General features: G+C 41.1%; 1 protein-coding gene across 3 annotated transcripts in view; it reads left to right on the top strand.

The window, feature by feature from the left end:
• The first annotated feature begins 5,893 nt into the window (after positions 1 to 5,893).
• Positions 5,894 to 22,885, top strand: part of SNAP91 (synaptosome associated protein 91) — a 178,300-nt gene continuing 161,308 nt past the window's right edge. For 2 of the 3 annotated variants that reach the window (XM_088840553.1, XM_088840555.1), the window contains exons 1-2: positions 5,894 to 6,136; positions 7,339 to 7,498. In XM_088840553.1, coding sequence (XP_088696679.1) covers positions 7,369 to 7,498 — 130 coding nt within the window. In that variant the 5' untranslated portion in view covers positions 5,894 to 6,136; positions 7,339 to 7,368. Of the gene's footprint in view, positions 6,137 to 6,254; positions 6,390 to 7,338; positions 7,499 to 22,885 lie in introns of those variants that run through there. The other variant, XM_088840554.1, reaches the window with a different exon arrangement.

Raw genomic sequence — 22,885 nt, 5'->3', positions numbered from 1 at the left:
AGCTATTTATCTTGCACATGATAGTGTAAATATGTCAATTTACCCTCTCAGTTCATCCCACCATCTCCTTCCTCCACTGTGTCCACAAGTCCTTTCTCATCAGTTTTTCTAGATTCCATATATATATATATGTCAATATCCAATATCTGTTTTTTTCTTTCTGACTTACTTCATTCTGTATGACAGACTCTAGGTTCATCCACCTCACTACAACTGACTCAATTTCATTCCTTTTTTATGGCCGAGTAATATTCCATCACATATATGTACCACTTCTTTATCCATTCATCTGTCATTGGACATCTAGATTGGTTCCATGCCCTGGTTCTTGCAAATAATGCTGCAATGAACACTGGGGTGCATGTAGAATTTGGCATTTCTTTATCTTTACCACTGGAAATATGCTGCTATTTTCAAAGTTTAGTAAGATTTTCTTTCAAAGCTGGTTCTACTATTGACATGATTCACTAATTTTCACATTTCCATAGTTAGATTTTCAGATATTTTTCTGCTATGACCCATGACAGAGAGATGTTCATGTATAAATTTCCCTCTAATTTCTGCTTTTACCTACATCCCACAAATTTTGATATGTAGTATTTTCATTATCATTTAATTCAAAGTAATCCAAATTTCCTGTAGGAAAGTCAGATCCATGGGTTATTTAGAATGTATTAATTGACACACATGCAGTGATTTCTAGATATCTCTGTAATTGATTTTTAGTTAAATTTAATAGTAGTAAGAGACTGCACTTTGTATAATTACAATCCTTTTAAATTTACAAGAGAAGCTCTATGGCTCAGAATGTGGTAACTATTCTATGAGCACTTAGAAAGAATGTTTGAGTGTAGCTCTTTGTAATTGTCAATTAAGTTGAATTGACTGACAAGGTTATTTCAAGTCATCTAAAATCTTACTGGTTTTCTACCTGTCTTATCAATAGAATAGTGTTGAAATCTTGAAGCATAATTGTGGATTTGCCTATTTCTCTTTACAATGATATTAGTTTTTGCTTCAGCCCATTTTGAAGCTCTTCTTTTCAATATATAAATATGTAAGATTGTCACATAGGCTCGAGGAATTTTTATCTTTATGAAATGTGCTTTTCTAAAATTAATTTATTTTTTATTGAAGGATAATTGCTTTACAGAATTTTGCCTTTTTCTGTCAAACCTCAACATGAATCAGTCATAGGTATACGTATATCTCCTCCCTTTTGAAGTTCCCTCCCATCTCCCTCAGCATCCCACCCCTCTAGGTTGATACAGAGCCCCTGTTTGGGTTTCCTGAGCCATAGAGGAAATTCCTGTTGGCTATCATCTATTTTACATATGGTAATGTAAGTTTCCATGTTACTCTCTCCATACATCTCACCGTCTCCTCCCCTCTCTCTATGTCCACAAGTCTATTCTTTATGTCTGTTTCTCCACTGTTGCTCTGTAGGTAAATTCTTCAGTACCATTTTTCTAGATTCCGTATATATGTGTTATAGTATGGTATTTATCTTTCTCTTTCTCACTTGACTCTGTATAATAGATTCTAGGTTCATCCACCTCATTAGAACTGACTCAAATGCATTCCTTTTTAGGGCTGAGTAATATTCCGTTTTGTGTGTGTGTGTCTGTGTGTGTGTGTGTGTGTATATATATATATATATATATACCACTACTTCTCTATCCATTCACCTATCGATGGACATCTAGATTGATTCCATGCTCTAGCTATTGTAAATAGTGCTGCAATGAACAATGGGATACATGTGTCTCTTTCAATTTTGGTGTCCTCAGGGCATATGCCTAGGAGTGGGATTGCTGGGTCATATGGTGCTTTTATTCCTAGGTTTTTAAGGAATCTCCATACCATCTTCCATAGTGGTTGTATCAATTTATATTCTCAACAGCAGTGCAAGAGCATTCCCTTTTCTCCACACCGTCTCCAGCATTTATTGTTTGTAGACTTTTTGATGATGGCCATTCTGACCAGTGTGAGGTGATATCTCACTGTAGTTTTGATTTGCATTTCTCGACTGGACTGAACTGAACTGAACATTGAGCGAGGTTGAGCATCTTTTCATGTGTTTGTTAGCCATCTGTATGTCTTCTTTGGAGAAATGTCTGTTTAGGTCTTTCCCCCACTTTTTGATTGGGCTGTTTATTTTTCTGGTCTTGAGTTGTATAAGCTGCTTGTATATTTTGGAAATTAGTCCTTTGTCAGTTGTTTCATTTGCTATTATTTTCTCCTATTCTGAGGGTTGTCTTTTCACGTTGCTTATAGTTTCCTTTGCTGTGCAAAAGCTTTTAAGTTTAATCAGATCCCACTTGTTTACTTTTGTTTTTATTTTCATTACTCTAGGAGGTGGGTCATAGAGGATCTTGCTTTGATTTATGTCATCAAGGGTTCTGCCTATGTTTTCCTCTAAGAGTTTTATAGTTTCTGGTCTTACATTTAGGTCTTTAATCCATTTTGAGTTTATTTTTGTGCATGGTGTTAGGAAGTGATTTAATTTCACTTTTTTACATGTAGTTGTCCAGTTTTCCCAGCACCATTTATTAAAGAGGTTGTCTTTGCCCCATTGTATATTCTTGCCTCTTATGTCAAATATAAGTTACCCATAGGTGCATGGGTTTATTCCTGAGCTTTCCATCTTGTTCCTTTGGTCTGTATTTCTGTTTTTGTTCCAGTACCATACTGTCTTGATGACTGTAGCTTTGTAGTATAAACTGAAGTCAGGAAGGTTGGTTCCTCCAGCTCCATTCTTCTTTCTCAAGACTGCTTTGGCTATTCAGGGTATTTTGTGTTTCTATATGAATTGTGAAATTTTTTTCTAGTTCTGTGAAAAATGTCATTAGTAATTTGATATGGGTTGCATTAATCCTGTAGATTGTATTTGGTACTATAGAAATTTTCACAATATTGAGTCTTCCTACCCAGAAGCATTGAATATCTCTCCATCTATTTATGTCATCTTTGATTTCTTTCATTAGTGTCTTATAATTTTCTGTGTACAGTTCTTTTGTCTCCTTAGGTAAGTTTAGTCCTAGATATTTAATTCTTTTTGTTGCAGTGGTGAATGGGATTCCTTAATTGTTCTTTCTGATTTTTCATTGTTAGTGTATAGAAATGCAAGTGATTTCTGTGTATTGATTTTGCATCCTGCAACTTTGCTAAATTCACTGATTAGCTCTAGTAATTTCCTGATACTATCTTTAGGGTTTTCTATGTAGAGTATCATGTCATCTGAAAACAGTGAGAGCTTTACTTCTTTTCTGATCGGATTCCTTGTATTTCTTTTTCTTCTTTGCTGTAGCTAGGACTTCCAGAACTCTGTTGAACAACAGTGGGGAAAGTGGACACTCTTGTCTTGTTCCTGATCTTAGGGGTAATGCTTTCAGTTTTTCACCATTGAGAATAATGTTTGCTGAAGGCTTATCATATATGGCCTTTGCTATGTTGAGGCAGTTTTCTTCTATGCCCATTTTTTTCAAGAATTTTAATCATAAATGGGTGCTGAATTTTGTCAAAGGCTTTTTCTGCATCTATTGAGATGATCATATGGTTTTTACCTTTCAATTTGTTAATATGGTGTATCACATTGATTGATTTGCATATATTGAAGAATCCTTGCATCCCTGGAAGAAACCCAACTTGATCATGGTGTGTGAGCTTGTTGATGTGTTGCTGAATTCTGTAAACTAAAATTCTGTTGAGGATTTTTGCATCTATGTTCATCAGTGATACTGGCCTGCAGTTTTCTTTTTTCTGTGTTGTCTTTGTCTGGTTTTGGTATCAGGGTGATGGTAGCCTCATAGAGTGAGTTTGGAAGTGTTCCTTCCTCTGCAATTTTTTGAAAGAGTTTTAGAAGGATAGGCATTAGCTCTTCTCTAAATGTTTGATAGAATTCTCCTGTGACGCCATCTGGTCCTGCTGCTGCTGCTGCTGCTAAGTCGCTTCAGCCGTGTCCGACTCTGTGCAACCCCATAGATGGAAGCCCACCTGTCTCCCCCGTCCCTGAGATTCTCCAGGCAAGAACACTGGAGTGGGTTTCCATTTCCTTCTCCAATGCATGAAAGTGAAAAGTGAAAGTGAAGTTGCTCAGTCGTGTCCGACTCTTTGCGACCCCATGGACTGCAGCCTACCAGACTCCTCTGTCCTTGGGATTTTCCAGGCAAGAGTACTGGAGTGGGTTGCCATTGCCTTCTCCGCATCTGGTCCTGGGCTTTTGTTTTTTGGGAGATTTTTGATCACAGCTTCAATTTCAGTGCTTGTAATTGAGTTGTTCATAATTTCTATTTCTTCCTGCTTCAGTCTTGGAAGATTGAACTTTTCTAAGAATCTGTCCATTTCTTCCAGGTTATCTATTTTATTGCCATATAGTTGTTCATAATAGTCTCTTAGAATCTTTTGTATTTCTGCAGTCTGTTTTAACCTCTCCTTTTTCATGAAATGTGCATTCTTAATCTTACTAATATTTCTTATTATGCAGCTTACTCTGTCTGATGATATTGCCATCCTAGTTCTTTTTATCAGATTTATTGAGGTATAATTTACATACAATAAACTCACCAATTGTAAGAGTACAAACTGTAAGCTTTGAGTAATATATGCAGTTGTGTAACTATTATCACGATCATGACATAGAGCATTTTCATCACTCCAAAAATATTACCTTCTGCCCCTTTGCAGTGTATGTCTTCCCCTACGCCTGGCATCTGACATGCTTTGTCTCTATAATTTTGCCTTTTTTTCAGAATGTTATATAATCACAACATAAGCAGCATGTGGGGTTGGGCTTCTTTGATGTAGCATAGTACACCTGAGACTCATTTATGTCTTTTGTTCCCTGTTATTGCTTAATAATATTTCACGTGTGGTTATACCATACTTTGTTTATCCACTTACCACTAGAATGACATTCTTCCAGTTTGGTGCCACCATATAAAGCTGCTACAAAATTTGAGGGCAAGGTTTTGAATGGAAGTTGGTTCCCCGCCACCTTATTTAAATATCTAAGTGTTGTACTGCTAGGTATGGGAAGACCAGCATTTAGAACCTGACAAAGGTAGTCGAGTTGTCTTTCTTCAGTCTTCACGCTTTCAATTAATGCTAGAATCAGTCCCAACAGTTACAAAATCATGCCTTTGCGTACTCAACCCTGTACCAAAGGAAAGAAAGCATAAAACAAAGCCAGGAACAATGGCAAGAAAATTCACAAGTGAAGTTCTCATCTCGATTCTACCCTGAGAATTTTTAAAAGGTTTTTTAGGTTAAGGTAAACAACAATCTCAGAAACTGTCAGCACGTGAAACCATTAAAGTAGCCAAATCCCTGTTTAGAAATCCATGTATAGAATTCGAATACACGTAACACAGTCGAAGACTATATTCAAGTGGGAAAAATTAAAAGTGCAAAAGAGTTTTCCTTATGCACCTAAAAAACTACTCTTCATATGATCTGGAAGGGGCTCGATACTCTTGTTAATTATGCGTCCTTGTAGTAGACTTCAGTATGCGTTTAAGATCAAAGTGGCGAGAGAATTAACTGCCCACGCCAGCTCCCAACTAAAACACAGACAAGTGGAGGCGCTCCAAGGAGTTGAGGACACACAGGTAACGGCCCTGTCGGCCAACAGAATTTGACATTTTAAAATCGTCCTGCCCATCTAGGCCTCTGCTGCCTTTGGCCGGCGGGCGAGTCCGGTAGGGGAGGAAGGGCTGGGTTTTTCCAGGCAGCGCGCGACGACGCCCCAGCCCCGGCGTCCACGGAGCAGAACTCGCGGACCCCGCTCGCCCGGCTGCGCCAACGCCCCCGCCGCTCGGGCGCATCCTGCAGACGGCCGGCAGGTGTGCGCGGTGCGCGCGCGCGCAGTGCGTGCCGGGTGCGGGTCAGGGGAGCAGACCGGCTGCCGGGCGCCTCCCGGAGGGTGGTTGGCTGGGCGCGTGTCGGCCTCCCCGCCTCCCTCCTCTCTGCCCGCGCCTGCCGGGGATGCTCGCGCGCGGCCCCCTTGCCTGGAAGCTCGCGGCCCCGGGGGGGCGGCGTGTGAGTAGCTGGGAGGGGGCCGCGAGGCGCTGCGTGGAGAGCTCGCCCGGGTTTGTCCGCCGCCGTCACCTGACTCGTCGGAGCAACCACAGCTGAGGTGGGGGCGGGGATGGGGCCGCAGCGCGGAGGGCTGGGGAGACGCGGCGGCGGGCGGGTGCGGCTGGCTCCTGGGGCCACGGACGGCGGGCGCAGGGACCGCGGAGCCGAGGGCGGGGGCTGGGCCGGGGCTGGAGGCGTCGCGCCCCGGGGCACCGGGTCCGCGCGCGGCCGCACACACCCACCCGGCGCGACTCCTTCGGCGACCCGGGCGCCGCTCATCCTGCGGCGGGCAGCGCCGCTCCTGGGGCGGGGTGAGTACCGGGGCGCCGGCTCGGGCCTCTCCGCGCGCTCGGGTCGCGCGGGGAGCGGGAGGGGATAATCCGAGGGCGCGAGGAAGGGCAGCGGCCGGCTGACAGCTCCGCGGCGCGCTCGAGGGCGGCCGGGGGGCTGGGCTGGGGCTGGGGCCGTCAGCCCTTCTGTACTCCGCTGTCAGGAGGGGCGAGGCGCTCCGAGACTCGGGCTCCTCCGCAGAGCCCCGGGGCGGCCCCTGCGGTGGGGCTTTGGGAACGAGGGGAGGGGGCTCGGGGCGGAGGGCCTCGGCGGGGCCCCGGAGACGGCGGCGTGGAGGGAAGGGGAGGCGGACGCGTAACATGGCGCAACGCTAGGATAATCTCCGCCGCGACCGAGGCGGGCCGAGCCGGTTGCTGCAGCGGCGCGGGGAGGAGGAGGGAGGCGGCCACGGCTTGGGTATCCGGTCCATTCTCCGAAGCTTGCGGGCTGCTCGGAGGAGACGCTGCGGCGGGGAGGCGAGGTGCGCGCAGGGCGGGCGCGGCGCCCAGGGAATAACCCGCACGCACACGGGGGCTGGTCTGGCACCGGAGATCAGGCTGCGGGGAAAGTGCTGTTGGACCGAGGGGCGCGGAGGGGTGAGGCGGGCAGCATGGGGGTGGGGTGGGGGAGGGAAGTGGAGGGTCGTTCGGGGACATTGTCATGATGCTGGCGCCGGATCCGCGCTGAGGTTCCTGGAGGGGACCTTGTCTCGCTCAAGGCCTCCCCCCACCCCAACCCCCTCCAGACCGCGTCGCCGGTGCGGGGCTTAGCGCGCTGCTGGCTCCGGCTAGGTGGTACCAGGGCGGGGACGGAGAAGAGAGCCTCCGTGCGGTTGGAGGAGGCAGGGCCTGGGTGCTCGAAGGGTCAAGTCTGCGGCTTAAAGCAGGACCATCTCCCCCCCCGCCCCCGCTCCCCCCTCTTTCCCCGCAGAAGAGGAGGCGGTAGACGCGGCTGGAGAAGATGTCGGGCCAAACGCTCACGGATCGGATCGCCGCGGCTCAGTACAGCGTGACAGGCTCCGCTGTAGCCAGAGCGGTCTGCAAAGCCACTACTCATGAAGTGATGGGCCCCAAGAAAAAGCACCTGGACTGTAAGCCTCTCTTTATATAAGTGGGACGTGCGCACGGCCGAGGCGCTCTGGACGCGTGCGGCGCGGCCTGGGCTCGCTGGCGGCTTATGCTGCAGCCATGCGACCTCGGAGCCGGGCTGGTCTCCCTCACGGAGCTCAGAATCTCCCGCTGTCGAGGTGTCGCCGCGGGTCAGCCTTGAAACCTTGTCTTTGAGCCATTTTTTTTTTTTCTCCTGCTGACCTCCCAAGGTTTTAGTGGGGAAAAGAAAGATACACACACACACACTTTAAGATACCAAGAAATTGTGTTTTCTGGTTTAGGCGCTTTTCGCCTCTTTTTTTTTTTAACCTCCCCCCTTCTCCCCTTCACCCCGCCCCCTTCTCCAGTCCACATTAGAAGAAACCAGGGGTTGCACACTCGTAACCGAAATAACCAGAAAAATGGATTCGTGGAAGGTCAAATTTATCACCCTAGTTGTTTCCTACAATACATTTGGGGTAGTTTTTAAAATAGTGCATCTCTTTCAGTGCTGCTGCTGAGGTTCAGTGCGTGTGTGTTGTATGTCACCACAGCAAACTGAAGTAAAGTCAAGCTCCTGAATGAGAACATTGCACTTCACAGATAATGGAGATTTCATTTTCCACATCCTGGCACACTTCTTTGCCCCATTCTCAGAAACTGCTGGGCAGAATGGCCATGCTGTGACACAAAATGGTTGTGCTTTGCCAGCATTTGAGATGGTGCAGTTTTAGATGAAAACATTCAGTTCGTATTTTGTTTTAAAAAAACTTGGTTATTTGATGGGAAAGGCTTTAGTTTGGAATCTGTTTCTAAAGATTTCATTGGATTAGCATAATAAATGTTTTGTTATTGAAGGGCTAATAGGGACCCTTAGAAAAAGGCTTTCACCTGCTTTGAGTAGTGAGGCTCCTTACAAGTAATAATATATTCTGTAGTTACTGTTAAGTCTTTTGGACCTGCTTAGAATCTATCCTCCTGTGTTGTTTGTTGGTAAAGGTCAGTGTTGGCATGAGAGACATGGTCTAGCTGTACCCACTTCCCATCTGGCTTCTTTTGCCCATTTTCAGATTTTCTTATGCTTTAGGCCTTCCCCAGTGTCTGCCTTGTGCAGCTGAGAAAATGACAGCACTGTAAAAATTGATTCTGGTCCTGGTACAAGCAAAGCTTGATGAAGCTTGTAGCTGGATGATGTAAGGGTTCTCCAGGCTTGCAAACCTGTTGTCTCATAAAAATGAATAATTTTGCTTCTAGAAGCTTGTCTGAGGGGGACATACCACTACTCTCTTTCTGAGAGAATCTTTTATAAAACGTGATTATGGTATTGTGTGTTATCCATGCAGTGCGGGGGTCAGAGAGGTCAGCTGGGCCAGGACCCCTAACACAAGTGGAAATTATAAATTCATGACCAGCTCGTTTTGCTGCAGTGTGCTGAATCATTTAGCCACCTTTCCATCAGTTTCCCCAACTCTGAAAGGATGACTCATATCTGAAAGGTAGGTGTCAGTGTAGCCAATCCTCAGAAAAAGCTATAGGTTGTAGATTTGCTAAATGGTTTGAAAATGATAGCTCCATATATTGATACCTTTCAGAGAACATTCAAAGGTTTGAGGCTTTCCTTAAACATGTTTCGGAGAAAGACCGACCCTTCCATAGTCACCTTAATCTTTTGATCTTGGAAAATCTTTTATAAATTTTCCAGGTGGCAGGTTTTTCAGTATTGCCGTCTTATGTTAGTGAGTGAGGTGATTCTGAAGATGTGGAATATAGGGGGAAGATCCCATATTTAAAGAAATCAGCTGAAGAAGGAACTTGTATCAATTATTAAGATGAATAATCATAAGAGCTAAACATTTATTGAGGAGTTACTATGTGCCAGGCAGTGAGCTTTACATTTCTAATTTAACTTTGCTTAATAGGTTAAGAGAAGGTAACTAATATTCATAGCTTTTAAGCACTGCACTTAACTGCCATGTGTGGTTTTTTTAGTCTCTAGTGAGGGGGGGAAAGGAACCATATCTGGAATGGTCTAATCTTCAGAATACCCATCCTGTTTGCATGGCTTTGTGTGAAATTGAGCATCACAACTCCACATACTTATGGTAATTTTTATGATAGGCATGAAAAAGTTTTATTCTTTCATTTTAAAAAATGAGCAAACACCAAGGACTCAGGAGTATTGGTCTTTCTCTTTATTGGTCTTTCCAATAGGCATAAAATAAATTATCTTCATTTAAAGCCAACCTTAGGCTGGACTGAGCGACTGAACTGAACTGAAGGGTGGAATTTGGAAAGATATGTATCAGGTTACTGATGTGACCTATTTTAATTAAACATGATATGGAAAATCTCAACAAATAAATGAATAATGTTATATGTATATGCATTGTAGGAAGGCATCTTTGTACAGAATTCTTTGTAATGTTCCTTTCAATAACAGTAGATGACCTTAGTAATTTATTCACAGGTTTTCAGTAACACACCAGTTTTAAAAGTGAGTCACACCAGTTATTAAAACAGGCAAACATATAGCTAAGTTTCTTTGTGGGCACTGAAAAAATCTTAAGATTATTTAGTCATGAAAATAGTAAATACTAGTTAGGAGGAAAAGAGCACAAAATGCAGAGTTGAGGCAATGAAACAAAAAAAGTTTTTGCTAGTTGGATTTGTATGTAATTTTAGTTTGGAGTTCAGATTAGAAGGTTGTAAGAACAGAGTTTATGGTTCTGTGATTTAAAAAAAAAACAAAACCTTGGGTTAATTTGGCTTAGAATCTTTATGAAATGTGTACTTAATATTATTTAAAATACTGGCTTAAAAGATAATTTTTTCTCTTTGGGTTGATAAGTCATAAAAATTATTGTTAACTATGGTAATCTATAAAATAAGACTTAATGATACATGATTTATGCTTTTGGAGGAATATTTGTTAACATCTGGAGGCAGAGTTTCATATAATAAGGTAGAGAAATAAGGAAACTCTGGACATATATTCTCAATTTTTTTCCTTGTTTTCAATAATAGTATGTTTCTCAGAGCAAAAATATATTCAGAAAAGTTTCTCCATAATCAGAAGTTATATATGAAATTTAAAGGATATGATTAAGGATAAGATCCTTATAAAGAAGGATTCTGTGTTTTCAGGTTCTTTTAGATTATGTAAAGCTTTTATTCCACACTCTACCAGAATAATGTTGCCCTTTGCACATGAAAATTAAACACCTAATCAACGTTTGGAGAAGGAAGTGGCAACCCACCCCACTCCAGTATTCTTGCCTGGAGAATCCCATTGACAGAGGAATCTGGTGGGCTACAGTCCAGGGGTTCCCAGAGAGTTGGGCATGACTGAGCGACTGAACATGCAATCAGTGTTACTTCGACATTAGTTTCTTTGTACATCCTCTCCCTGTAACATTGTGTGCCTATTTGGTAGCACATAGAGTATCCAGGACTCAGCAAGCATTCACCTACTTGGTTACATTACGTTACAAAATGTTAACTGTTTTACATTTCCATTGTTTTTCCTTTTCTGTTTTGGAGTTGATGGCCTAAGGGATAACCCAGGTCAAATAATGCAGTAACAGGATCCAGCATTACATCCAGTGCTTGCTTACCCAAATGCTGTGTCAGGGTTAAAGAACAACAACAAAATAAAAGTTGACCCAAAGTAACACCTGCAGGGAGAATTTGGGAAGTTTTACAGCCCTTGTATAAGGTTAATTTTGGTTAACTGCTCTTATGAACAATTTCTGTGTATATACTATATTGTTAAAATACCCTGTTTAAGGTTGTCAAAATTTCAATCTTATAGATTATTATCAACATCAAACCTTATGAAAAGCCAAATTGCTTATCGATAATCCTACTTTTTTCCATTTTAAACCTCTTGAGAGTTTTTAATAATGAGCTTATTCTACTAATAAGTAATTCAAATTCTAAAGCTTATGTTTGAGAGATATTGACACTTATAAATGATTCTTTCCCTCCAAAAATAAGAAAAAAATAAGATTGTATTTCTTATAAGAATATCAGGTAAAGGTAATAGGAGATATAAAGTATATTTTGATTCAAGGCAAATATTGGCAAATGACCACAGAAGTCCTACCACTTTAACTTCATTTATAAAATATTTGCTAATAAGTAAGAAATTTTATGAATGAACAGAATGAACAATTAAATAAAAAATATATTTGCTTTACATAGGCTTCTTTAGGATATAGCATATAAAATATATTTTCATTTATAGAAGTGCTATTTGTGTACTGATTCAGTTGATCAGTTCGGTTTTCAGTTGCTCATCATGTCTGTATTTGTGATAACTTAAGAGATTTCTATAGTGCTAATATAAAACATGTAAGCTAAGCTTACTGATGTGCTGCTGCTGCTAAGTCACTTCAGTCGTGTCTGACTCTGTGTGACCCCATAGACGGCAGCCCACCAGGCTCCTCCATCCCTGGGATTCTCCAGGTGAGAACACTGGAGTGGGTCGCCATTTCCCTCTCCAATGCGTGAAAGTGAAAAGTAAAAGTGAAGTCGCTCAGTTGTGTCCGACTCGTAGCACTACAGTGTATAAAAGCTTACTGAATACTAGGGTGACTTGCAATATGAGAAGTGTGCTAACTTGCTGTAAATGTATTTTACTTTGATTTCAGTTCTCATTTAACTATTTGTTATTGTCCAAAGAAATCCTCTAATTTTTTAGACCAAGGCATACTTTGTTCCTCCTCCTTGATTTCAACAGAAGCCCCACCCGTGTGGAAATGGTTTAGAACAGTCTTTGTTATTTTTTAGATGGTCAGGAAGAGATGAGCGAAATAGACTTCTGAAGACATTCAACACTATTATCATTCATACCTTAAATCTGAAAGGGTACAATTTGTGTGGCCCTGTGACAGTCTCAGATGATGATCAGCATCCCAGGAGAGGAGAAGAGATGTTGCAAGGTGGAGAAGTTAGCAGGAGCAGAAGAGTGGCAGAGAGTCCTAGGTATATCAGGGAGCTTGCCCTAGAAATGATTTAAAATATTGGGTTGGCTAAAAAGTTCATTCATACCTCTCAGGAAGGTGGTCTTGGAAAACCCAAATGAACTTCTTGGCCAACCCAGTAATTAAGTAGGGTTTATATCAGTTACTGGAACAATAAGGATCTTTTCCTGGATCTTTTTACTTCCACATTTTCAGAGAAATATTTTTTATGGTATAATATTAAATATCTTTGGGTCACTTTAGTTTTTTCTTTCCCTTTTGAGATCAGTGTGGTTAGCACATACTTTCTTAGAACCAGTATAAAACTGATAAGTCATTTTTCAGAAGTTACTCTAGTGATTTAAGAGATTGTGTATATGAAAAAATATGTAAAACTATGTATGCAGTAGGTACATTCATATCGTAATTCCAAAATTAGCTTCCTGCATTTTAGATTAAAATCTAGATTTTTGGTTCATTGCCATATTAGTTTTAATGTTTAATAAATGGTTATTGAAGTATTAATTTGAAATTTAATCTGTGCACTTAGTTGCCATGGATCTTTCCCTTAGCTTTTCACAAGTAAGTGAGGTGAAGTGAAATGAAGTAAAATTCGCTCAGTCATGTCCAGCTCTTTGGGACCCCATGGACTACACAGTCCATGGAATTCTCCAGGCCAGAATACTAGAGTGGGTAGCCTTTCCATTCTCCAGAGGATCTTCCCAACCCAGGGATTCAACCCAGGTCTCCCACACTGCAGGCAGATTCTTTCCCAGCTGAGCCACAAGAGAAGCCCAAGAATACTGGAATGGATAGCCTATCCCTTTTACAGTCCATGGAATTCTCCAGGCCAGAATACTGGAGTGGGTAGCCTTTCCCTTCTCTGGAGGATCTTCCCAACACAGGAATTGAACCAGCATCTCCTGCATTGCAGGCGGATTCTTTACCAATTGAGCTATGAGGGAAGCCCTTCACAAGTAAATATCCTTTTAAATATTTTACCTCCTTTCTTCAAATTGGTTGATGTTGGGATAGGGTGTTCTTTGGAGCTTATCTTGGTTTTAGTAACTTGGTAAAGAAGGTCAAATGCGACATATAACCATGTTCCCTGAGGGCAGAGGATGCTTTCCTTACAGAGTTGTATTTTAGATGATTCAACTCCTGAGCCAGCACCTCCTGAGAGAACCTTCCATATAATCTTGATGCAGTTAAATAATTTGAAAAGCCACATTTCTTGCCATTAAAAATGTTTATTCTCCAGTTTCACTTTGTGAATTCATTTCTCCCTACAGAGGAATACTTTGCTTGCTTGTAAGGGGCATGTTGGCTATCTGTTTTTCTTTGGTGTTTATGTAATGTGGAAGTTTCTCTATCTTGTGCTTTCCGTAAAGGGGAGAATAGTTGAATGGCGTACTCAGTGTCAATTACATGATGACCTATAAGTAAAAAATGATGGAATCTTCCTTGGAGCAGTTGGATGAAAGTACAAACCAGAGAGAGTTATAACCTGAAGCCTGCAGCCCTTCTATAGCTCTTTTTCCTGCTTTCTCTTCATTTGTGCCAAGTGTGTGAGGATCCTCCTGTCCCCCTCCCCTGTTCTCCCATATGTCCATAAGATTTCTCTATTATGCATCTTTAAGAAGGCTCTGATGTCTTCTGAGAGATCTTGTGATGTGCCATTCCTGGCTACCCAGGAGAGAGAAGCTAGAAGCTAGATCTTTGCTTTGTGTGGTTTTACCTTGGGGCCTGATCATTTGTTTTTTCTCCTAGGATTAGCACTTTTATTTTAAGGTGTAACTCTCCTTTCTGCTTCAGTTATTTTGTGTCATCTGTCTCTTAAACGTCTCTCTCTAGCTCTCTTATGAAAATTTCAAGTATCTCCCTTGAAAACAAACAGAACCTCCTACACACAACTCTCTTCGAATTCTATGACCTTTTCCAGCAACCAACCTGTCATCCCTTTGCTTTTCTTTCACAACCAAGCTCCTTGAAACAGACACTCATAATTCCAAAGACCAAAAACACAGCTCACGCCTCCTTTGTATATTCTGTCTCTTTGGCCTAATTCACACATGAAATGTTAGAATCCTTGTAGGGTGTCCGACATTGTCCACTGCCCAGACCACTCCCACAAAGGTTCTCTTCCACTCACATACAGTGGGTGATCAGTTCTTTTAAAACTGACCTCTCCTTCTTTAGCTGTCTTCTACTTGGTTTGATCAGTAGTTAGTTTTAATCTGTAAAATGATTAATATTAATATCTACTTCAATTTTGGTGAGAAGTAAGAGAGAGAATGCATCTAAGATACTAGCCCAGAATCTGAGACACAAACTTGCAGTGAGTATCAGTTATTACTGCCACTGCTGTAGTTAGCATTGCTGGTGCAGCTGCTGTTGTTATTCTTGCTAGTACCGGTACTGCTACTGCCAGCATAACAACTGATATGCGATCCTTTCTGATTTCCCTTTACTAGGCTTGTTTTTTGTCTTCTTTCGATTGCTTTGGTTTTTACTTTAATTCCACTTCCCTCTCCTATAGTTTGGAAACCATATATACTATTTCAGTCCTTTTAGTGGTTGCCCTTAGAAATTTAATATGTGTACTGAGAGGCTGCCTAGACCACCATCTCTTTTTATTCCTCCCCTCAAAAGAGAAATTTAGAAGCTTTTCATTCCAGTCATCCACTTCTTACATACTATTATTGTCCAGGGTTTTAGTCCACTGTTGTTTTAACCTCCAAAGCCAGACATTATTATTTCATTAAGGCAGTGTTTATGTAGCTGTATCCACCTTTACTTTTTTGCTAGCCATTCCTTCATTATTCCTTAGGTTTTTCTTGAACTATATCCTTTTGAAGTTCCTTCAGTAAGGTTCTTCACTGGTAAACTCTGTTTTTGTCTAAAAAACGTCTTTATTCTACCCACATTTTTGAAGGATAGTTTATCTGGATATCCAGTTTTAGACTGAGTTATTTTCTCTTTAAAGGTAACATTTGGTTTCCACTGTTGCTCTTAAGTAGTCATCTATTAGTCTACCTACCTTCAGGTAATCTCTCTTTCTGGCTGCTTTATAAATCTTGTCTCCTCCATCTGTACTGTATGTCTGTTGAGATGTAGTTTTCTTTTTATTTACCCTATTTGGAACTTGATGGGTTTCCTGAATTTGAGAATTTATGTCTTTCATCAGTTCTGGAAAATTCCCTGCCTTTCAGTTATCTTTGATTGTTCCCTACATCCATTGTCTGTCTTATTTCCTTCAAACATGATTATGTATGTGCTGGATCTTCTCATTATATCCATCTCTAAATATACCTTTCATAGTTTCTAATACTTTCTTTTCCAGATATCTTCCAGTTCATTAATTCTCTCTTTAGCTATATCTTGTCTGCTTTTGCTCATCTTTAGTTTTTAATTTTATTCATTTATACTTTTCATTTTTGAAGTTTTTCAGTATTACCCTGCATTGAGATAATATACATTTCTTGCTCACATTTTGAGTTTCTCTTTTATTTCTTTACCATTTTCAACACATTTTATATTCTGTATCTCACAGATCAATTACATGAGGCTCTGCTTCTGCTGTTGTTTTTGCCTGACTTTCAATAATGGTTTGTTTCCTCACATGTTTTGTAATTTTAGGCTCTGAGATCATGTTGTCTAGGACTTCATCTGTGGGAATCCTAGAAAGCCTAACTGTATTTAGAGAGGATTTATTTGTGTTTGCTTCTATAAGGTCCCACATGCACTACCATGCTGGGAGTACCTTAAGATAGTTTCTGCTCTTGGAGCTTCCCATCTAATGCAAGTCCAGGTCCATAATTCTTATTCATGATTTGAAAATCCAAAAAGCTCAGAAGAACAGAATTCTTTTGGAAATCATTTGTTGACAAAACGTGATCAGTCATAGCCATTTACTGCCTACCTTGAAGGTTCATATATTGAGCTACAGAAAGACTGTTGTATGTATATTGCCCAGATTGTACTAGGTTACTTAGTTTATGGGTGTGTGCCTCATACTACTTTTGGAAAATCTGGAAAATCCTAAATTCTGAAACATATATGTCTCAAGGGTCTTGGATAGAGGAGTGTGAATCTGTAATAAAAATTTGAGTCACAAATTCCAGCAAGGTGACAAGCTATGTTTACAAATGCCCCAGAGATTTCTTCCCCCCACCACATCTACCAAAGACCTAGGTTGAGTGAATTGTTTTCCTGTGATCTTCCTTTGCTTGAAGGTGTTCTTTGTTGTTTGTTTTTTTTCCTAATTTTAGGAAGGAAGTAACTCGAGGGTCCCAGCTCTGTGAGGAGGTCTTGGTTCCAATTAGCCATCTTGCTTAGTCCCCACCGCCTGGTCTTTTGTTCTTCAAAGGGCTGTTAAAATCTAAGCTTCTGGCCACTCAGACTAGCACACGGCCTCAGGTCAGCCTTCTCTCAAGTATCAGTGTACCTACCTTGTGGTTTTCTGCATCTTCTTTCGTTTCTGGCCTTAGGGATTGCTTTTACCTCTTCATGAATACAGCCAAATGAGTGGAAGGTGCCTGTAATATTTATTTAAATTATCAGGTGTTTTCCTCCTTGCTAGTTTACCTGTATGCTAGAAATGCAGTCCACCTGTTTTCCCATCCTCTGCCCCCCTCCCCCATCCTCTTTACACAACTCCATAGTTCATTCCAGAGCAACTCTGACATTCATCAGCTTCATTATACTCTGCATTATTTGGGAGCCTTTGTACATGCTGCTTCTGTGCCTTTATATATTTTAAAACCTCATTTCTGAAACCTACTGAAAAGGAGTGATTGAAGCTAGGCTTCAGAAATGAGATTTTAAATTTGGTTAAAATTATAGCCTTGATAGGAAAAGTGGTTTGGTTATGGATTTAAAGCATGTGTGTGCTTCTCTTGATGTATGTCATTATTGATGAGGTAGTGGATGACTGGATGTTAATATCAAGAAAACTCTTCACTAGCATCATGTGGGTATAGATGTGTGTGCCATTTGCTTGGTTTGAGTTGGATACGGTTGGGTAGCATTGTTTTTCACTAGCCATTTTATAATTTATAACTACCTACATTATTAATGGTAAGAACAGTTATAGAAGAAAAATGTTATTTCAAAAATAGCTACATGCTGTTAATTTTCACTGAAATGATTATTATTCACTATATGTATAGTGATATAATATTACCATTAACAACTTGAGGGTTTTAGAGAAATAGTGAGGAAAGGAGACAGCTTAACCGAAAGCTTTGGATTCTTTTACCTTTGTAAAGAGAACAGTGAATATCAGCATATTTAATTTGACTTTTCATGACCTGTTTGGAGAAACTAGAAGTTACTTTTAGTATTGAGTCTTTTAGTAGCTTTATTAAACACAATCCCATCATTTATTCATTTAACAAATATTTAAGTATTTACTAAATGAGGAATTGTTCCGGGCTTCCCAGGTTGTGCAGTATAAAGAATCCACCTGCCAGTGCAGGAGATGATAGAGACACAGGTTCAATTCCTGGTTCAGGAAGATCCCTGGAGAAAGAAATGGCAACCCACTCCAGTATTCAAGCCTGAGAAATCCCATGGACAGAGGAGCCTAGTGGGCTACAGTTTATGTGCTCGCAAACAGTCGGACATTACTGAGCACACAGACAGCACCACCAATAATTGTTCCAGAAGGCGTGGGATACTGGAGTGAGCAATATAAACAACTCTTGGCATCAGAGAGCTTGCAAGTTACTTGGGTAGAGAGAAAATGAAAAAAGCTAATTGCATGTTGTTCTAAAAGAAGTTTTAACGAGGGAGGTGAAGTCCTCCATGGAGGTGCATTGTAGCGGAAGTGATGTTTAAGTCCAGCTTTAAAGAATGAGCATGACTGACCTGGGTGAGGGGTGGACCAGGGCTGTCGCAGTTATCTTGGAAGAGGCTTGGGGCGAGCGAGACACATTTTGGGAATTGAAAGAAGTTAAATAAGGGCTGCTGAAAAACTGAGGTTTAGAAGACTGAGAACGCTATGAGATGAGACCTGAGTTGTGGGGAGGACCAGGTCTGGAGGGTCTTCTAGCCTCCAGAGAATATTAGAAGTTGTCCAAGCTTTTCATTTTTACAGATGAGTCCCAAAGAGGTGAAAATTACACTGTATGTGTGTTACTACTGAATACTTCTTATCTATTTGCCTTGAGCAGTTGCCCTAATGGGTCATTGCTTTGTTCTCCTAATTCTGATTGCTATGCCTATGCCAGATAATATCTCTGTGTGGGGTCACGTGGGAAATGTAACATACCTGCACACATGTTTAAGAGTGTGAATTCAAATTCACCATGCTGTTGCTGCTGCTACTGCTAAGTCGCTTCAGTCGTATCCGACTCTGTGCGACCCCATAGACGGCAGCCCACCAGGCTCCCCTGTCCTGGGATTCTCCAAGCAAGAATGCTGGAGTGGGTTGCCATTTCCTTCTCCAGTGCATGAAAGTAAAAAGTGAAAGTGAAGTTGCTTAGTCGTGTCCGACTCTTAAGGACCCCATGGACTGCTGCCTACCAGGCTCCTCTATCCATGGGATTTTCCAGGCAAGAGTACTGGAGTGGGGTGCCATTGCCTTCTCCTCAGTTTCACCATAAATGCAAACATACCCCTGGGCACTTGTGACACAGGGATTACCATGCAGCTGCTCCTGGTGACCGTTCTAGACCTTATCCTGCCAGTTTGACCCCTACTTACCTTTTGCCTCTCCTTGTCTTTTGCTTGGTTCTTGGGTCCTGGTCCCGAAACCAGAGAATGATCCCTGTGCCACTGGTGACGTGAAGATTGTAAAGATTACAGATAGGTGTCATTTAGCTGAAAGTCTTCTAAAAATGACGTGTTGAAGTAAACGCCAAGGTCTTTTAGTTTCATCATCTTCTTGTGGTGACATAATTTATAACATTCCTTAACTATCGTGACTGAGATAACAGTTTTATAAGTCAGGTTCCCAACTATTAAAAATCTAAAACAAAACCCCAAAAATATAACCCCCCAAATCACCATATAATTAAGTGTATCTAAGTGTGTTTGCACCATACTTCGTTAGGTTGGCCTGTTAGCCTGTTAACACCAAAGAAAAAATGCAAAGGTTGTTAAAATTTAGGTTAAGAAAATACCCACTTGAAGAATATTTCCTTTCTCCTATTCTTTCCAAAGCCAGTTACTTTCATATCACTGTCCTTTGTAATTTTTCTTGAGATAAATATTAAAAAGATATCAGAGAATATTCTATTGATTCTTCCCTAATTGAAATTTTAAAAACTTCATATAATCTCACTGTCAACTTAATTAGCATCAAATTGTACGGCTTACAGATCTGTCATCTATCTAAACACTTCAGTTAGACTGTGGCATAATAAAGTTTTGGTTTTTTTTTGGTCTTCCTGTCCCAATAGAATTGCAGTGTGTTCATGATTTTCTGGTGTCTTCGTTAAGTATTTTAACACTTAACACTCTGGTTTTGGCTACCCTTGACTGAGCGTGAGTGTACTCATCTAAGGTACCATGGACGAGTGATTTGAGCCTGGGCTACTGGACAGGCTGCACCGTTTTTAACACTTGCATCTCCTCTTTGCTTTGTGTTTCTCTGTTTGTTCTCCGCCCTCCCCCCCAAGAATTCTCATCATGGTTCCAAAGGAGTCATTTAATTTTCAGTTATACTTCATTGCATTTTTTTGAAGAACAGTGTGCTGTTGTAACATTAGTATGTCAAGAGTTGGTTCTGTGTGTGTGTGTGTGTGTGTATAGAGTGGTAGAACAGAGATGTGGTTTTGGTCCTTCTTGTGGATCATACTAATCGTTTCATGCAGTTACACTGTGAATTCAGCAAAGATGCTTCTTTAATTGAGTTCAGTATTACTTTTTCAGGTGGAAAAATAAGAGTGTAAGTTGGGCACTCAATTGGTGGGGGTGTAAATTGATACAGACTTTAAGGAGGACAAATTGGCAGTACTAGTCAAAACTCTTGAAAATCCTTTGGCTCAGGAATTTGTTAGAAATTTGTCTCAGATAAATAATTGGAAAAATAGAGAAGGCTATGCATTTAAGGGTATTTGTTGCAGCAGTCTATAGGAATACAAGATAATACACCTAAATACTTGATGGTGTGTGCCAACAATAAGCAACTGAGCAACCTTTAAAAATGAGTTTCTTATAGTTGACATGGAAGGACAAGTGATGAGATATAATTCGGTTTTCATTTTTAAAGGAAGTATGTGTATGCCCATAGTATGTATTTTGGTAGAATATATGCAAAAATGTTACCTGTGGATGGAAAGATTTTTACTTTCTGCTTCATGCTCGTATTAATGATCATGACTGTTTTGAATGTGAGTTACAAGAATATAGATCAAACTATTTTGACAAACAACTTCACCAAAAGAAAGGGACTGTCTTCTTAGAGCTAAAGTTTTAGACAAGCTTAAGGAAAAACACTGATTTCCTTTGCTCAGGTCCTGGTTGACCTGTGTGAATATGTGGCATGATGGTAACAGTTTCTAGTCCAACCGGAGCTACTTATTGGGGAACCCTAAGAGCTAGTGGCTTGATACAAGTTTTGTTTCTTGCTCACATTACAGTTTGCTGCAGATAGTTTGTCCCATCTTGGCGAATTCATCACCTAGGGTTTTAGAGCCCTCCAGGATTCTCTGCATCTGTCTGCTGGAGGAAGGAAGACAGAAAGGGGAGTAAGTGTTGCAGGGAAGATTGAGGTGATGATGCCTGGGCGTCATTTCCACCTATTTTCCATTGGCAAGATTTCAATGGCCTCACCAAAGTGTAAGAGAAAGTAGGAAATGAAGTCTAGCTATGAATCCAAGAGGAGAAGGAAATGGGATGTGAACACACATCGTTGGCTCCACCATGCCCATGGAAAAATAAATTGGATTATAGCTTGTCACCTGTATCTTAAAAACACTTATTTTATGCCACTGAGATCTCCAGAGATTTCATTGCTATACTAATGTCATTAATATCTAGCAATAAGCTGCATGTGTGCTAGGTCACATCAGTCAGGCCCGAGTCTTTGCAACCCCATGGACTGTAGCCTGTCAGGCTCCTCTGTCCATGGGATTCTCCAGGCAAGAATACTGGAGTGGGTTACCATTTCTTTCTCCAGATCTTCCCAACCCAGGGGTTGAACCCACATCTCACGTCTCCTGCATTGGCAGGTGGGTTCTTTACCACTAGCGCCACCTGGGAAGCCATGCCAATTGCTGTTTCTTTTTTCTTTCCTGTGAGGGCAGATAATTCTGGAAATGGATGACAAACGGCTGGTCAATAGCCTCACTGCATATTCCTCCATCCTTGGCAGACATTGCAGATTGATTCTGGCACTCTTTCTTCAGAGCCATTGATTTGGCCTCAGAGAGCACCCATATACAATGTTTTGGATTTCTGTCAATCATAGTTGACATTTAAGATGAAACAAATTTGCCGTCACTTGTCTAGGCAATTTATCTATGCTGGCTACTGAGGCATACTGCTCACTAGATTTATTTATCTGGATTTATTTATTTATCCAGAATTGACATTCAGCTTGGTTGGTTCCAAGCCTGGGGTTCATATACTTGTGGTCTTGTCTTTAAAAGCTAGTAATAGAGTAATTTGTATGGTTAGGCAATGGAGGTGGGGGGGAAGTTCTTCCTTGCTCCATTTAATAGCAAAAGGCTGCTGTTCTTGATTTTTTGTTTTGTGTTAACAGAGACAGTTATAGCAATTGTGAGACGGGGAAAGGATGCTTTGAATTTTTACATTTAAAAATCTACACTTTCTCTAGGCATGGAGTCTGATATTAATCAATTGCCTTTAAGTTTTACAAAGCATAATTTAATTTTTGTACCAAGGAATTTTCTTTGAGCTGCTACTTAAGTGTCTATAGGGATATGATTTCTTTTTTAATATGAGATGATTCTTGATTTATTTGTTCGATGTCTGATATATCAGCAGTCTCTTTTTGCCTGTAAGATTTAAGTGAAGAAAAAGAAAGGAACCTCCTCTGCCCCAACCCAGGGCTGAAGAGGGTGAGCATTGTACCTGGTATGTGTACAGGATCAGTTGCTGTTATCTTCGCAGACCCCTGTGAAGTCAATTCTCTTGTCCTAGGGAGGTGGGGAAACTCACCTAAAGTCCCACATCTATTGCAGGAAGGAGCCAGGGGTTCTAACTGCAAGACAGGATTTTTTTCCCCCTTGTATTGTGTTTTTAGCTTGTTGTCTGAGTCTCTAGTATCACAGGTAGCAATAATCCAAAGGAAACAAAGCCAATTAAAATACCATGTGATTGTTGTAGGGAGGAAAAGTCAGGGTGAGCTCTAATGCCAGTCCACTAACTAATTAGCTTGATGGGTAAAACCCCTATGACTGGCTAAGAAGAAAAAAGGTGGATGGGGGTAGTTTCAAATGACTATCTTTAACC

This window comes from Moschus berezovskii, chromosome 10 (genome assembly GCF_049115385.1).
Source record: "Moschus berezovskii isolate FMDL1 chromosome 10, NW_MosBer_1.0, whole genome shotgun sequence".
NCBI classification, from domain to species: domain Eukaryota; kingdom Metazoa; phylum Chordata; class Mammalia; order Artiodactyla; family Moschidae; genus Moschus; species Moschus berezovskii.
This window is presented reverse-complemented; position numbering and strand designations above follow the sequence as displayed.